Here is a 17,436-nt window from a genome sequence, read left to right on the forward strand (position 1 = left end):
TGGTCATTTTCCCCAGCTCAGCAGCAGCTCATGGTAGCCCCGTCTCCACTACCACCCCCTGAGCTGAGCCATTGCAGTTGTCTGCCGGTCTGTCCCCTGCCTCCGCCCTGTCCCCTACGTGCCTTATTCTCCAGCAAGCGCTAAGTCATTCCATCCTAGGGCTTAGCACTGCCTGCAGTGTTCTTCGAAGTCCCTAGCATGGCTGGCTCCTTGTCATCTTTCAGGTCTCAGTTCAAATGTCACCAGAGAGGCTGTCCCTGTGCGTTCTATCTAAAGCAGCCCCCGTCCAAGCTCAAGGCTCTGTATGCTCATTTCTGCCCCGGCACTGGTCTCCCCAAACAACGTGGGGATCATGTCTGTCTTGCCCAAGGTTGTTGCTCCTGTTCTGCCGGTGCTGGGTGAGCCTGGGCTCTGAGCCAGCCGTGGGCCTGTCCCCGAATGCCCTGTTCCGGGACACGTGCCCTCTTCCCTCCAGTGGTTCCTGGCCGACCAGGGACTGGGTCACTGGTGCACCCACACCCCATGTGCCGACCTCACCTCCTGCGCTCTGCCGTGGACCCTCTGAGCTGCAGCCTTGCCCCCCCTTTCCCTCCTACCTTCCAGCCAGGACCCTTGTGGGAGGGGCTGTGTGCTGGATCCCCCCAGGCTCAAGCTTCTGCCCACAGCTTGAAGCAGGCTGCCTCTCAGCTTCCGCAAGAGCAACCCGGCATGGCGGGTGGGTGGCGGCGAGGAAATCCCACTCCCCCTCCCTTCCTGGGCTCATTCTTGCATGTCTCTCTGATCCCCGGAGAAGCCCCGGGGAGACAGCACAGCATGGGCTTGTGCCAGGAATCCCTTGTCCTCGGCCCCCTGGGGATAAGGGACTGGGTGTTCCCCAGGGCCCCCCTCAGCGCCTGAGCTGTGGCAAGTAGCCCAGGCACCCAGACTCCCTGCCCGGGTTCAGCCTCTGGCGCTGGGGCCCTCTGCTTCCTTGCTCACCCCCAACACCCTGGATCGTTGGAAAGGCCTTCGCATGCCCCCCCGCGCTGCCTCACAGTCCTCCTTTGGAGCTTGGGTTGAGGCAGGCCCTGAGCCAGCTGGGAGCCAGCTGGGAGCCAGCTGTGTCTTGGCTCCTCTCCCGCACCCCTCCCACCCTCACCTCACTCCCCGCCGCCACAGGCACCTGCCTTCCGCTGGTGTGAGGGGCCTTGCCCCGGGCCTGGCCTACCTTGAGGGGCTGGGCTGGGCACGGCCTCCCTCTGAAGGCAGGCCTGGGGGCCTGCTGGCTGTGCTCCCCCGCTCGCAGGTCAGTGCCTCCACACCCAGGGGCCTCCTGCCGCCCTCTGCTCACACACTGGGCTGGGGGAGCTCAGGGCCCGCTCCCGCAGAACCTCTCTGCAAAGGCAGTCCTAGAGCCAGTGGGGGGTGGGTGTGACGGGGAGGGGCATGGGGGAAATGGGGGGTGGGATGGCGTCTGCTCTGTCCTGTCCCAGGCCTGAGACCAGCTGGCAGCCCCATGACAAGGCCCTTCTCCAGCCTTGCAGAACCAGCTTCCTGATGCCCTGTGGGGTGGGCGTGGGGCCCTCCTGGGGGTGGAGGCTGTGATTCATCTCCCCCACCTTCCAGGCCGGAGGTCCTGGAGTGAAGGCTCCGCCCCCATCTGGGCTCCAGGCTCCTGGGAGCTGCCCCGTGCATTCTGGGGGCACCTGGGCCAGAAAGCACGTCCCGAGCTTCCTCAGATCGGATCTGGATGTGAAGTCTGACGGGACTTCATGGCCTGCTCCCGAGGGGCCTGAGCCCAGAGGCTGTACCGCCTGCAGGGGCTGCCCAGGAGTAGAAGCACAGAGCAGCCCATGCCCCCGAGCCTGGGGCCTCCTCAGGGAAACCGAGCACAGGCTAGATTGTTGTAGTTTTTTAAAATTTATTTATTTATGGCTGCATTGGGTCTTCGTTGCTGCACGTGGGCTTTGGCGGGCTACTCTTTGTTGCGGTGTGCAGGCTTCTCACTGCGGTCGCTTCTCTTGTTGTGGGGCACGGGCTCTAGGCACGCGGGCTTCAGTAGTTGTGGCTCGCGGGCTCTAGAGCGCAGGCTCAGTCGTTGTGGCGCACGGGCTTCGTTGCTCCGTCGCATGTGGGATCTTCCCGGCCCAGGACTCGAACCCGTGTCCCCGCATTGGCAGGCGGATTCTTAACCACTGCCCCACCAGGGAAGTCCCTCCTTCCAGTCTTTAAAGAAGATATTGTGTGATAATTGATACTTACGCACGTACCAATGAATATACATAACGGGCACGTGCATTCCAAATAGTTTTCAAAGCCCCGTGAGCCCCCGTGCACCCTGGGAGCTGGTACATTTGTAGCATCAGGAAGCCTCCGTGGGCTCACACCTCCCTCCCCACCTTCACCTGTCAGCTGCCTCCCACGTGCTGAGATCCACACTCTCAGAACTGGGGTCAGCAATGCTATTTTTTTTGAAGTTTGTAAACATTTTTTCAAAAAACAATTTAGCCATGGTATATAAAGTTTGGAAAAAAGCAAGTTCTCAGATTTCCATTTCCCTCGAACAATGTTTTTATATATTCTTTCCCAGTCTTTCCATAAACATACTTTACATGGCAATCGTCATAGTTCACATGGCATTTTATATCTTCTTTGAGAAACAGGCTTGTTATTGGAAGACTCTGGTAGGGCAGCTGTACACTTCGATGAGGCAGACACCTTTAAAAAATTTATTTATTTATTTGGCTGCGCTGGGTCTCAGCTGCGGCGTGCGGGATCTTTAGTTGTAGCACGCGGGATCTAGTTCCCTGACCAGGGATTGAACCCAGGCCCCTCACATTGGGAGCGCAGAGTCTTAACTGCTGGACCACCAGGGAAGTCTCGAGGCAGACAATTGTGCTTAAGACTGTTGTAAAGTTTTGGGCATTAAAAATAATGCTGGTACCTCAATAAGTTAAATGTAGAATGACCATATGGCCCCAAAGATTTGAAAACAGGGACTCAAAAACTTGTACACAAATGTTCACCGCAGCGTGATTCACAATTGCCAAAAGGTAGAAGCAAACCAATGTCTGTTGAGGGATCAACGGTCTGTCCGCCCAATGCAGTAGTTTGGAATATGATGGAATATTACTCAGCCATAGAGGAATGAAGTACTGATGCCGGCTGTAATGTGGATGGACCTAGAAAACATGCTTGAGGAAAGATGCCAGACACATCGGACCACCTGTTGTAGAATTCCACTTATGAAATGTCTAGGGGCAAAGAAAGGAGATTGGTGAGTGCCAGGGCCTGGGGTGAATTTGGAGAGAATGGGCAGGGGGTCTCCTTTTGAGGGGATGAAAAGGTCCTGGAATTAAATAGATGTGACGGTTGCACAGCTACGTGAATGCACCAAATGCTACTGAACTGTACACTTGAAAATGGTCAATTTTACGTTTGGTGCATTTTACCACAATAAAAAAATCATGAATGCTGCTCTGAACATCCTGTGATTCATGTAATATCGATTCTGATTATTTTAGGATCTATTACTTAGAGTCAATTTACTGGATCAAAGGGTGTGATGAACATTTTCAAGGTTCTTTATAGTTATTGACAGATTCCTCCAGCAAGTTTACCATTTTATGCTCTGGGGTAACGTTCAGACTGAGAGTGTGTGGTCTGTGATGGGGTCAGCCCGCGCAAGGGTCGCAGTGCGGGTCGGGGCGGGGGGGAGGCGGCTGCTACTCCAGGGACCTCTCCCGCCCGCGCCCCAGACCAGGCTCGCAGCTGCTTCCAGGGCAGGGATCTCCAGGTAAACGGGAGTCAGGCCCTCAGCGAGGGGAGGGGGAGGGCCACCTGGGCCACATTTGGGCAAAGAGGCGCCTCTGAGGCGCCGGTCCCCGCCCCCCGGCAAGGCAAGGGCACCTTTCTGCAGAGTCCTCAGTGGAAGCAAAGCGACTTCCAGCCCAGCTGGGTCCACAGGGCGGTCCCCTTGGGCAGCATCTTCAAATCGATTTCCCTGACCGTGGGCTCAGCGAGCAAGTATTTGCTCTCCCTGAACTAGAAGGGTTCCTGGTGAAGCTGAGCGCAGGTCCACGCGAGGTGTGGTGTGAGTGTATCCGGCCAGGCCTTCGGGCGGCCTCCAGAGCCCGATGGAAGGCGAGTCACCCTCAGACCCCCTGCTCGGCATTCTCCCTGGGTGGTCGCTAGGCCTTGAGTGGCGCTTGGGCTCGGAATGGACATGCCTGGGCACCTGGCCTTAAGTGAGTGTGGGTGACAGGAGGGGGGCAGGAGGTGACGAGCAGGTGTGCAAGCAGCAAGAAGAAGGGTGTGTGAGCGGGCAGGAGAGTGCCGAGGGCGGGAGTAGGGAGCCCAAGAGATGAATAAGCTTGGCTGGAGCGCTTAGGGGGAGGGTGGCGAAGGGAGGGGGCCAGAGAAGACCCTCTGCAAGGAGAAGAGAGTCCAACGCAGGATCCTAGACCTACCTCCACTGCCACCAAGCCATCCCACCACCACCCACGCCCCTACCCAGACCACCAGCCCAGAGCCCCCCACCTGAGCCGAAGCCCCGCCTTCTCACCCCACTCCTCCGCACCCTTCCCCCCATGGGTTCCCACCACCCACACGCCCCCAGCCCGCAAGGAGGGGGCTTCTCGAAGCTGTCCCGACTGAGCATGCTCCCTGCCCCTCAGCAGCCTGAGATGCTGACCGTGGTGGGCCTATTCGGCGAATCCCTTAACCTCCCCAGTTTCCTCATCTGTGAGGTGGACGTACTCTCAGTGCCTGTTTCATAGTACTGGCCATAAAGCACTCACAGCAGAATGGGGCACGGTCGCCCGTTAGTAAGTGGTAGCTATTAGTATTGGTTTGTAGCTATTATTAGTAATAATAGTAATGGCATCCCTGCCAGTATTAGAGCCACCCAGGCCAGAAACCTCTGTGCTCCCACATCCCCAGGTCTCACCCATTCCACATCCTAACGGGTGACGGCAGCAAGAGCCCCCCAGCTGGCCTCCCTCCCCCTAGCTGCTCCTCCACGTGGAGATGTTCTGGAATATTTCCTGAGCTTGGGAAAGTATGAGCATCAAAAATGATGTCAGCACGCGCGTGTACTGCCACCAGCCTCGATGTGGGCCTTGTTGGCCTCAGTGTTTTTCCCATCCCTGACCCCGTTCCTCTCCTTCTCTGTCCGAGGGGATGCAGGTTTGCCATTCTGAGGCACATTTTCTACTGTGTGTGCTATTCATAGGCAGGTGTGTTGTCACAAGCCACATGTATGACTACACCACACTTTTTGGAGCCACTCCACCGACGGCCGGCCCTCGGCTCTTTCTAGCTATTAAGATGACGCTGCTCGCTTCCCAGCGTCCCGAAGGGGCATCGATTCAAGCTTATGGGTGGGTGCAGGCTCCCTTTTCCTGGAATGCCCGTTTCCCTTTATTCTGGACAATCCTGTATCAGTTCTGTGCGTTTGTAAGGATCTTCTCTTAGCCTGTCCTATCTTCTCACTGTAGTTATGGTGTCTTTTGTTGTCCAGAAGTTTTACATTTTAACATAGTCAAATTTATCTTTTCCATTCTTGTTTGCCCATGTTTTGTCTTAAGGGAATTCCCTGGCCGGCCAGTGGTTAGGATTCATCGCTTTTACTGCCAGGGTCCAGGTTCGATCCCTGGTCGGGGAACTAAGATCCTGCATGCCTCGAGGCATGGCCAAAAAAAAAAAAAAGAAAGAATTGCATCTCTATCTCAGCATCATAAAGACACTGTTCTCTCGCCTCCAAGGTAGTTTTAAAGCTCAGTCCGTTTAGGACTTTGATCCATTTGGAATTGCTTGGTGTGGGTTTCGAGCAGTGGCAGCCGGGGAGGTGGGGAGCGCCCCCCGGTGGCCTTAGCTTGAGGGGGACTCTGAAGGGCAGCTGGCTTGGGTTCAGACATTTTGGGACTGGAGCGGGGCCATTTGAATGGTGGCTTCGCCGGTGCACGCGAGTCTTCGCTGCCGTAGGGTGAGTGAGGACGAGAAGCGGCAGAACGCTGGATCCTTACCGTGTGCCTGGGCCCGCACTGCTTTGCCCGTTGCCCCGCATTTCCGCATCTTGTTTGTAGCCTTCACCCTTTATGGGAGGGCTCCTGTCTTACCTGTCCTGGTCCCACACACCTTCATTAGCTCTTGGGGCCCATCGTGACTGCTGAGGAGAAGAGAAGAGGCTGAAGGAGCCCCAGGCGCTCTCTGCAGGAGTGGCCCAGGAGCTCCAGGCCTCCACACCCAGAGGTCTGCCTCTGCTCTGCGCCACGTGGGTCAAGGGGAAGGTTGCTGGGCTGTCAGGGGCATCACTCCGGTGGCCTCGATCTGCTCCGTGGTGTGTGTGCCCATCCCCCTCTTGACATCCCAGACCACCCTGCACTCCCCTCCCACTGCCTGGGCCCAGTTTCCATAGCAACGCTGCTGCTGGGTAACGTTTCCAGGGAGACAGACATCCCTGTGTTTCCCAGTGTCACCTGAGCGTCCCACTGCACATGGTGAAAAGGTGAAACGTCCCCCACCCCCCACCAACCCCGGTCAAAGATGCCGAGCACAGCTCTTGGCCCTTGGCCCTTCTGCTTCTTACAGGAGCCCTTGACTTAAGGGCAGTGGGGAGCCGGTAAATGTTCTGAAACGCAAAGCCCTCGTTTGGAGCCTTTGTCGATTTCCATGGTGTAAACACTCCTACCAGGGCCACCAGCCCGATGTCACCGAACGCGGGGATGGGAAGACATGCACAGTCGCACACTGTCCTATGGTGTCTCCTTCCAGACACACTAGACCAGATAAAAGTGTAGTAAAATAATTAGAAAGCCATGAGCTTGGAGGACTCATTGCCTTTGTTTTTATTTTTATTTATTTATTTATTTATTTAAAGTTCACACAATGAGATTCTTTAAAAGTATTCCAAGGGACTGAAGAAACATGGTAGTTTAAGATACAAAAGATAGTCACTCTAGGATTAAAAACAAAAGAAAATATTTATAATGATGGTCACCATCTATATTTGGCATTTTATTTCAAAAACTGACTTCTCTTTTTTTTTTAACATCTTTATTGGAGTATAATTGCTTTACAATGGTGTGTTAGTTTCTGCTTTATAACAAAGTGAATCAGCTATACATATACATATGTCCCCATATCTCCTCCCTCTTGCATCTCCCTCCCTCCCACCCTCCCTATCCCACCCCTCTAGGTGGTCACAAAGCACCGAGCTGATCTCCCTGTGCTATGTGGCTGCTTCCCACTAGCTATCTATTTTACGTTTGATAGTGTATATATATCCATGCCACTCTCTCGCTTCGTCCCAGCTTACCCTTCCCCCTCCCCGTGTCCTCAACTCCATTCTCTATGTCTGCGTCTATATTCCTGTCCTGCCCCTAGGTTCTTCAGAACTATTTTTTTTTTTTTTAGATTCCATATATATGTGTTAGCATACGGTATTTGTTTTCCTCTTTCTGACTTACTTCACCCTGTATGACAGACTCTAGGTCCATCCACCTCACTACAAATAACTCAGTTTCGTTTCTTTTTATGGCTGAGTAACATTCCATTGTATATATGTGCCACATCTTCTTGATCCATTCATCTGTCGATGGACACTTCGGTTGCTTCCATGTCCTGCCTATTGTAAATAGAGCTGCAATGAACATTGTGGTACATGACTTTTTGAATTATGGTTTTCTCAGGGTATATGCCCAGTAGTGGGATTGCTGGGTCATATGGTAGTTCTATTTGTAGTTTTTTAAGGAACCTCCATACTGTTCTCCATAGTGGCTGTACCAATTCACATTCCCACCAGCAGTGCAAGAGTGTTCCCTTTTCTCCACACCCTCTTCAGCATTTATTGTTTGTAGATTTTTTGATGATGGCCATTCTGACTGGTGTGGGCTGATACCTCATTGTAGTTTTGATTTGCATTTCTCTAATGACTAGTGATGTTGAGCATCCTTTCCTGTGTTTGTTGGCAATCTGTATATCTTTTTTGGAGAAATGTCTGTTTAGGTCTTCTGCCCATTTTTGGATTGGGTTGTTTGTATTTTTGATATTGAGCTGCATGAGCTGCTTGTAAATTTTGGAGATGAATCCTTTGTCAGTTGCTTCATTTGCAAATATTTTCTCCCATTCTGAAGGTTGTCTTTTCATCTTGTTTATGGTTTCCTTTGCTGTGCAAAAGCTTTGAAGTTTCATTAGGTCCCATTTGTTTATTTTTGTTTTTATTTCCATTTCTCTAGGAGGTGGGTCAAAAAGGATCTTGCTGTGATTTATGTCATAGAGTGTTCTGCCCGTGTTTTCCTCTAAGAGTTTGATAGTGTCCGGTCTTACATTTAGGTCTTTAATCCATTTTGAGTTTATTTTTGTTCGTGGTGTTAGGGAGTGTTCTAATTTCATTCTTTTACATGTAGCTGTCCAGTTTTCCCAGCACCACTTATTGAAGAGGCTGTCCTTTCTCCACTGTACATTCCTGCCTCCTTTATCAAAGATAAGGTGACCGTATGTGCGTGGGTTTATCTCTGGGCTTTCCATCCTGTTCCATTGATCTACATTTCTGTGTTTGTGCCAGTACCATACTGTCTTTTTTAAATAAATTTATTTATTTGTTTTTATTTTTGGCTGTGTTGTGTCTTCGTTGCTGGTTTCTCTACTTGCGGCGAGTGGGGGCTACTCTTTGTTGCAGTGCGTGGCCTCTCATTGTCGTGGCTTCTCTTGTTGCAGAGCATGGGCTCTAGGCATGCAGGCTTCAGTAGTTGTGGCACGTGGGCTCAATAGATGTGGCTCACGGGCTCTAGAGCACAGGCTCAGTAGTTGTGGTGCATGGGCTTAGTTGTTCCATGACATGTGGGATCTTCCCGGGCCAGGGATCGAACCCGTGTCCCCTGCATTGGCAGGCGGATTCTTAACCACTGCGCCACCAGGGAAGCCCTACCATACTGTCTTGATGACTGTAGCTTGTAGTATAGTCTGAAGTCCAGTAGCCTGATTCCTCCAGCTCCATTTTTCTTTCTCAAGATTGCTTTGGCTATTCGGGGTCTTTTGTGTTTCTATACAAATGTTGAAATTTTTTGTTCTAGTTCTGTGATAAATGCCATTGGTAGTTTGATAGGGATTGCATTGAATCTGTAGATTGCTTTGGGTAGTAGAGTCATTTTCACAATGTTGATTCTTCCAATCCAAGAACATGGTATATCTCTCCATCTGTTTGTATCACCTTTAATTTCTTTCATCAGTGTCTTATACTTTTCTGCATACAGGTATTTTGTCTCTGTAGGTAGGTTTATTCCTAGGTATTTTATTCTTTTTGTTGCAATGGGAAATTGAAGTGTTTCCTTAATTTCTCTTTCAGATTTTTCATCATTAGTGTATAGGAATGCAAGAGATTTCTGTGCATTAATTTTGTATCCTGCTACTTTACCAAATTCATTGATTAGCTCTAGTAGTTTTCTGGTAGCATCTTTAGGATTCTCTATGTATAGTATCATGTCATCTGCAAACAGTGACAGCTTTACTTTTTCTTTTCCGACTTGGATTCCTTTTATTTCTTTTTCTTCTCTGATTGCTGTGGCTAAAACTTCCGAAACTATGTTGAATAATAGTGGTGAGAGTGGACAACTTTGTCTTGTTCTTGATCTTAGAGGAAATGGTTTCAGTAAAACTGACTTCTCTTTTATTCAAAGTTCTGAAAGCAGCCAGATTCATTGGAGGTAGTTTTTCTTGTAGTCACATCTGTCTGACTTTATTGAATTTCCTTTTCTTAATGAATCCTGAGGGTTGAGTTAAATGTTAAATATTGGTGTTTATATAAGGAACATGCATGTTTGCTTTTGCCTTTGTTTTTAATAAAATTCATTTAGTTGTAAGTTTGTTCCATTGAAAGGTCGATACTGGCTGTGTTTAATGCTGCCTCAAGCATTTCCTGACAGTTTTGGCTCTGCTAAGGGCTTCAAGGCCAGTCCTCACATTCCCTTGGTGCCCAGCCTTTGCCAGTCCACCCTTCACACGCGTCTCCAAATACACGTCAGCAGCCAGCCCTTTTCTCCCATGCACTTGGCCCCGCGGGCTCCATTCCCTCTTCGCTTTATAACTGCGGCCTCTCCAGCTGTCCAGATCCTCTTGGGCTGTGCTGACCACATTCTTACAACTAATACCTTCTTGGTTGACAAGCTGTTTCCTTGATACCCTTTGATCCAATAATTCCACTTTTGGAAAATTTCTCTAACATAACAACTATAGATTACACAAAGATATACATAGAAAATAGGTACAGAACATACAAACAATGTGTCTCTGCAACCTTCTTTATAATAAAATTGAAAACCACTAGTGATGGACAGTAGGGACCAAGCCAATACACAACGGACGGTCCACGCGCAGGCTGGCGTGCTCCAGGCCTCGGGGCGCCTGCAGTTACAAATTGGTAAAAGAGCAGGAATGAAATATGCCAACACATTCACAGCTTTTACACCCTTGAGATGGGTGATTTTTGTTTTCTTCCTTATGGTTTTCTGTATTTTTCAAATGTTCTACAACGAAACTGCTTTTTTTTATAATTAGACAGACCTGATTAAAAAAATCTTTTCTGACCATGCGAAGATTACAGAGAGGGGAACATAAAAACTGAAACTACTGTCTACAAGGACACAACCAAGTAGCAGCAAGGTGATTATTTGGGTTCCATGAATCAGAGGAGCCACTGGCTGGCCAGGCGTCCCTAGGACTCCTTGTGCTTTCCTTTGACAGCCTGTCTTCCTGGAACGACATCCAGGGCTGGCCTGTTCTTTGCAGCCTGGAAGACATGATTTTGCAATTGCATTGGGCATCTCTGTGAAGCACCCCTTCTCCGGAGACTCCCGGGGAGGGGGTGGCACCGTGAGAAGTGAAGACTGGGACAACAGTGGTCTTGTAAGGGCCACTTCCTCAGCACCTCTTAGGCTCGGTGTGTGTTGGCCTTTTCTCTATGGTGAGTCGTTGCTGCCTTGAGGACAGAGACCCTGTCCTCTGAGGCTTCTTGCTCTTCCGGACTCTCCCACCTGAACCCGTTTGTTGACTGACTCCTGTCGGCAGAAGGGAGTCAAGGTCTCCCTCCCACCTTGATATGTTGGATGTTCCCAGCAGATGCTCGGTCATTGCTAAGGGGGCTCCCCGTGATCTTCCCACACCAGCTCTGGCCTCAGTGCTGCTTGAAGGAGGAGGACGGCCGAAGGGGATCTAGGGCCCTCGGGGCGTGGCGCCATGTGGGGGCAGGGCTGAGAAGTGGGGCTCACCTGGGAATGAGGGCGCCCAGGGGTAAGCAGGGCCTCAGCGGGTCCTCACGGGGACATGTCGTCTCTGCCGCAGGTGAACGGGAAGGAGCTCTCCAAGCTGTCTCAGGAGCAGACCCTGGAGGCCCTGCGTGCCTCCAAGGAGCCCCTGGTAATCCAGGTGCTGAGACGCAGTCCCCGCCTCCGGGGCGATGGCTCCTCCCACGACCTGCAGCTGGTGGACAGTGGCACTCAGACCGACATCACCTTCGAGCATATCATGGCGCTGGGCAAGCTGCGCCCACCCACCCCACCCATGGTCATCCTGGAGCCGTACGTCCCGTCTGAGCTGTGAGTCGCCCTCAGGAGGGCCCCGGGCCCTGCCTCCAGAGAGGGCAAGCCACCTGGGGTGGCTGCCCCGTGCCACCCAGAGGCCACACTGTCGCAGCTCTGGGCGTGGCAGGGAGACCCCGACTGGCTGCCCCCGGGCAGGAATCAGGCTCCTTGGCCTCCGGAGCTGACCGTCTCACCCCAGGGCTCGGGCATCTCCGGGCCTTTAGCCTCTGGCTGGACAGCAGCTGGTGAATGGGCCTGAGGGTCCTGACATGCAGGCTCCCCACTGTATCTACCCCCAGGGCCAAGGGAGGACCGTCCCGGGACTTTGCTGCCGGAAGGTTGAGGTCCTCAGCTCCTCCTCTATCCTTTCTCCTCCTCTGCCGCCCCATCGTCTTCTGCCTCACAAGCATCATCCCTTGAATCTTCTTGCATCCTTGTCTGTCCCATTCCTCTGCCTGCTCTGAACTTCCTCCATCTCTTCGGCTTCTTTCTTTGGCCCGCTCGGAGGAAGGGCCTCTCATCCGGGCCTGGTGGCCCATGACTGTGTGAGCGCTGACTCATTTCGCTAGCCTCACCCCGGCGGCAGGGAGGTCATCCCGGGATCCCCTCCTCCACAGAGAGGTAGGCCTGGGGCTGGCAGTAGCCAAGCTTAGCCTCGGGGCAAGGAGGGCCGCCTGTGGAGAGAGACTGGGCCCTCCTCCGCTGCCCAGCAATCCTCCAGGGCCTGGATAACTCCTGGGGGCACTGCATGAGTGGGGCCAGTGCCAGGTGGGAGGGGCACCCGCAGTTTGGAGAAGTCAGTCCCTGCTGGCTGGCATGGTTAGAGGAGTCTGAGCTAGCGGACAGGACAGGATGGGGTGGGATGGGATGGGACAGGGCGGGGTGGGGAGAGCTGGGCATGCCTGGGTCCTCGCTGCAGATGCCCTCACACTCCTGTTCAAGAAATATTCCTGGTCTTTGCATAGATGCATGTAGCTCAAAAGGAGGGGGTACAGAAGAGGTAGCTGGGCCACCGCCTCCCAAAGTTGCACCCCGAGCAGGGCTCCATGCCAAGCGCACTGGGACCCGCCAGCTGGGAGCCGGGGCTAGGGAGAGAGGGGAGCAGATGGCTGGCCTGACGCCCCGCTTCTCCTGGGCAGCCCCCCCATCAGCCATGAGTATTATGACCCGGCGGAGTTCATGGAGGGCAGCCCGCAGGAGGCAGACCATATGGAAGAGCTGGAGTATGAGGTGAGCTGGTGGCCAGCCTTGGGCGCCAGCCCCAGGGCATCTGTCTGTGGCCCAGCTCAGGCCTGGCTCCCGAACCCCCAGGCGGCTGGGCCTCGCGGCCCTTTCCCACGCATGGCTGAAGGGCTCAAGGGCCAAATTGGGCTGAGTTGGGGAGGGCACGGGTGAGGTCCCTCTGTCAGTGTGTGCCGGCGAGTCTGTGTCCCACGCATGTCTGTACGCTGTGCGTCCCGTGTGTCTTGTGTGTGTCTTGGGCATTTCCTGGTAAGGGACACCACAGGACACACGTGCCATTTGGGATGGTAAGAGAGACCTTTGGGAACTCAGCTCAGGTGATGCGGTCTGGGGGGTTAGGCTGGGCCGAGGCTGCCGTCCCTGCAGCTTCTCCCTCTGCTTATCCATCCCCCTTGTGGCAGGAGGTGGAGCTGTATAAAACCAGCCACCGGGACAAGCTGGGCCTGATGGTCTGTTACCGCACGGATGACGAGGAGGACCTGGGCATCTACGTTGGAGAGGTATGAAGGCGGGACGGGCGGCTGGGATCTTCTAGAAGGCAGTGGAGCTCTACGTGCCTTCCTGTGTGCTGGGACACGACAGCTGGACTTGGGTGCCCATCTGTACGGCACCCATGAGGGGGCCAGGGCAGCACGGAGGCACGTGCTGAGGCAGGGTGTGGCACATGAAGACTCCCATGCCACCCTATCCCCACAGCCTTGCCACGCTGCCCAGGGCTCTGAGGCTGCCCATAAGGAGGCAGCTTAGCGTCACAGGAAGGCAGCCAGTGGCTTCGGCGTGTGTCCAGCCGGGCAGTCCTCCCCAGGAGACCTGTGCCCGTAGTGGAACAGTGGGGCCTTGCGGGGTAAGGCAGGATGTGGTCCGGCCAGGCTGTGTTCTCCCACCACGTCCTTCAGGAGCCCTGCTGGTAATCACAGGGGTTCTTCTCCGCCACCCGTCTGGCAGGTGCTGGGTACTTTCCCATACTTTGCCATGCTCAAAAAATCAGCCCTCCGTTCACAGTGGGGCCTCTGAGGCGAGGCTGCCCCTTCCTACCAGACGGGCACCTCAGGGAGGGGGCCGAGTCCCCATGATGCGCGTGCCTTGCAGGTGAATCCCAACAGCATCGCAGCCAAAGACGGCCGCATCCGCGAGGGAGACCGCATCATCCAGGTGAGCAGGGCAGGCAGGCCCCGCAGCTCTCCTCAGCCAGTTCTAGCTCCCTCCTGCTCAGAGCCCCGCCCGATGCCGGGCATCCCGCCGGGCCTGAAACCAGGGCTAGGACCATCTCCCTCCTGCACGACCACGCGGTGGCTCCCATGTGCCCGTGGGCTCTGCTGGCGTCTCTGCTCGGGCCCCTTACCAGCCTGTCCCTCCGTGCCCCAGACATGAGCGTGCGTCCTGCTCCTCGCCGCTCCAAGCACGTGTGCTCTTGTGTGGGCCAGGCTGTCTTCGCCCCCGGCACCTTCCACTTGTCTCCATCCTGCCAGAGCTCGAGAGCCTGTCCTGGCCCAGGGTGCTCGCTTTGGAGCTCCCTGCGAGGGGACCCCTGTAGCTCAACTGGAGCCTGCCCCAGAGCCAGCCCTGGTGTCCTCGTTGATTGTCCCTTGGCCTGCCACAGATAAATGGTGTGGACGTCCAAAACCGGGAAGAAGCAGTGGCCATCCTGAGCCAGGAGGAGAATACCAACATCTCCCTGCTGGTGGCCCGGCCTGAGAGCCAGGTGTGTGTGCCCAACAGGGCGTCCTGAGTCCCCTGATGTGGGGCTTTCTGTCTTGAAAGCTGCCGACTAGGGCACAAACATGCCAACATCCTGGCACTGATGGAGGGTGTGGGGGGGTGTTCGGGGCCCATTTCCCTTTGTGGCCTCTGATGGCTGAGTGGGCTGGGACCTAGACGCGAGTGGGGTCATTGTCTGTGGAGGTCCTTAAGGCAGTGGGGACAGCATGGGCCTGTCTCTGCAGCTGGCGAAGCGGTGGAAGGACAGTGACCGGGATGACTTCCTGGATGATTTTGGCTCTGAGAATGAGGGGGACCTGCGGGCGCGGAAACTGAAATCTCCCCCTGCCCAGCAGGTGAGGAAGGAGGGAAGGCGGTGGGGGGGAGGGCGGGGAGGGCGGGCAGGACGGCAGACGGAGTAGAGGCTTGGGGGGGCTGCGGGAGACGGACCAGACCCGAAAGCCCTTCCGATCTCCATCCTCCCCCCACGGCGCCCCCACTGGTGGGTCCCAGACTGAGCGGGGCTCATCTTCCAGCTCCAGCTTGGAAACGAAGAGGAGAAAGGGGCCCCTGATGCGGGCCCAGGCTTGAGCAACAGCCAGGAGCTGGACAGCGGGGTGGGCAGGACGGATGAGAGCACGCGCAACGAGGAGAGCTCTGAGCACGACCTGCTGGGGGACGAGCCCCTGAGTACCGCCAACACGCCCGGGCCCCTGCGCAAGTTTGGCCTGCAAGGGGACGCCCTGCAGAGCCGCGACTTCCACTTTAGCATGGACTCCCTGCTGGCCGAGGGCGCAGGGCTGGGTGGCGGCGAAGTGCCGGGCCTCACGGATGAGGAGTACGAGCGCTACCGCGAGCTGCTGGAGATCAAGTGCCACCTGGAGAATGGCAATCCCCTGGGCCTCCTCTTTCCCCGGGCTGCCGGCGGCAGCGGCGCCCTGGATGTCAACCGCAACGAGAGTGTGGGCCACGAGATGGCCGTGCTGGAGGAGGAGCTGCGGCACCTGGAGTTCAAGTGCCGCAACATCCTGCGGGCGCAGAAGATGCAACAGCTGCGGGAGCGCTGCATGAAGGCCTGGCTGCTGGAGGAGGAGAGCCTCTACGACCTGGGGGCCGGCGAGCCCAAGAAGCACGAGCTGTCTGACATCTCCGAGCTGCCTGAGAAGTCAGACAAGGACAGCACCAGCGCCTACAACACGGGTGAGAGCTGCCGCAGCACTCCGCTGCTGGCGGAACCCCTGCCCGAGAGCCCCCTGAGGCGGGCAACCGCCGGGGGCAACTCCAACCTGAACCGGACCCCCTCCGCACCCCCTGTCGCCGCCCACCCCAAGGCTGCCCCTCCGCAGGGGGGTCCCGCCAACTTCCGATCCCTCTCCCGGGATCCCGAGGTGGGCCGGAGACAGCACTCGGGGGAGCGGGTCCGCCGCGGCCCCAAGACGGGGGTGACCCTGGAGCGCGTGGGCCCCGAGGGCAGCCCTTACCTGTCGCGGCGCCACCGCATCCAGGGCCAGGAGGGCGATCACTACCACAGCTGCATGCAGCTGGCCCCGCCGCGCGGTCTGGAAGAGCTGGGCCGCAGCCCCTTGAGTTTGGCCGGTGGCCCTCGGGTGGGTGGGGTGGCGGCGGCGGCCACCGATGCGCCCCGCATGGAGTGGAAGGTCAAGGTGCGCAGCGACGGGACCCGCTATGTGGCCAAGCGACCGGTGCGGGACCGCCTCCTAAAAGCCCGGGCCCTGAAGATCCGGGAGGAGCGCAGCGGCATGACCACCGACGACGATGCGGTGAGTGAGATGAAGATGGGCCGCTACTGGAGCAAGGAGCAGCGGAAGCAGCACCTGATCCGGGCCCGGGAGCAGCGGAAGCGGCGCGAGTTCATGATGCAGAGCCGACTGGAGTGCCTGCGGGAGCAGCAGAGCGGCGACAGCAAGGCTGAGCTCAACATCATCGCCCTGAGCCACCGCAAAACCATGAAGAAGCGCAGCAAGAAGATCCTGGACAACTGGATCACCATCCAGGAGATGCTGGCCCACGGCACGCGCTCGGCCGATGGGAAGCGGGTCTACAACCCTCTGCTCTCCGTCACCACCGTCTGAGCCCAGCTGTGCTCCAGGGCACGGGTCCTCCACCCTGGCCCAGGTCCACTGAGCCTGCCGGGACCCCGTCTTCTGCTCTCCCTTAGAATCTAGCGTGTGTCTGTGTGTGCACGTGGGACTTTGTTACCAGACAGAAGCCCCTGGAGGACGAGGGACGCTTCTCTCCATTGGTGACTTCCTTCTCCCCAAGTGCAGAGACCACATCAACAGCTGGTCTGGGGGCAGACCCGTATCCGCCCCCCCTTCAGCCGTAGGCATGTGTGTGTGTGAGACACGAGCCCAGACACATGTACACATGCAGACACACGCATTTCCCTCCAGAGCGCTCTCAGTGCGGGCACTTGGGGACAGGGAAGTCAGCTGAAAAGCAGAGGCAAAGAAGACTGTCCTAAGCACAAGAGAATGTCCGTTACTTGTAGACAAAGGCAACCCTGATCTCTGTGGTTCTTTTCCTTTTCTGTGCTTGCCAATTGTTGTTTTTTGGGTTTGTTCGTTTTGTGGACCCGCTCTGAGGGCTGGCAGCTCCTTCAGGCAGCCTGACAGAGGTGGAATCCCCGAGTGATAGCTGGGAAGGAGGGGGGTGGGGGGAAGCAGGGGAGGGGGATGGGGGAGGGGAGGTGGGGGGATGAAGGCAAGAATGGGAAGCAGCTTTGCAGATGGCCTCCGCTCCGAGGTGTGGCGACTGGGAGCTTCCGATGTGGCTTGCCAGGCTCACCTTGGAGGTCACCTCCTTCCCCGGCGACTGCGGGGACTGAAGGGTCAGTGTCCGTCCAAGAAGAAGGAAGAGAGCCCAGGGCTGTGGCAGACGCCTTCTGGAGCTCGGCTTCTCTCCTGAGTGGCGTGAGTAG

General features: G+C 55.7%; 1 protein-coding gene across 1 annotated transcript in view; it reads left to right on the top strand.

The window, feature by feature from the left end:
* PDZD4 (PDZ domain containing 4) overlaps positions 1-17,162 on the top strand; it is a 28,701-nt gene extending 11,539 nt beyond the window's left edge. Inside the window, exons 2-8 of the mRNA XM_060138302.1 lie at positions 11,317-11,570; positions 12,695-12,785; positions 13,199-13,297; positions 13,887-13,949; positions 14,398-14,499; positions 14,741-14,851; positions 15,032-17,162. Of these exons, the coding sequence (XP_059994285.1) occupies positions 11,317-11,570; positions 12,695-12,785; positions 13,199-13,297; positions 13,887-13,949; positions 14,398-14,499; positions 14,741-14,851; positions 15,032-16,588 (2,277 nt within the window). The 3' untranslated portion in view covers positions 16,589-17,162. The remainder of the gene's footprint in view (positions 1-11,316; positions 11,571-12,694; positions 12,786-13,198; positions 13,298-13,886; positions 13,950-14,397; positions 14,500-14,740; positions 14,852-15,031) is intronic.
* The last annotated feature ends 274 nt before the right edge of the window (positions 17,163-17,436 follow it).

The sequence above is a fragment of the Lagenorhynchus albirostris genome, chromosome X (genome assembly GCF_949774975.1).
Source record: "Lagenorhynchus albirostris chromosome X, mLagAlb1.1, whole genome shotgun sequence".
Taxonomy (NCBI): Eukaryota; Metazoa; Chordata; class Mammalia; order Artiodactyla; family Delphinidae; genus Lagenorhynchus; species Lagenorhynchus albirostris.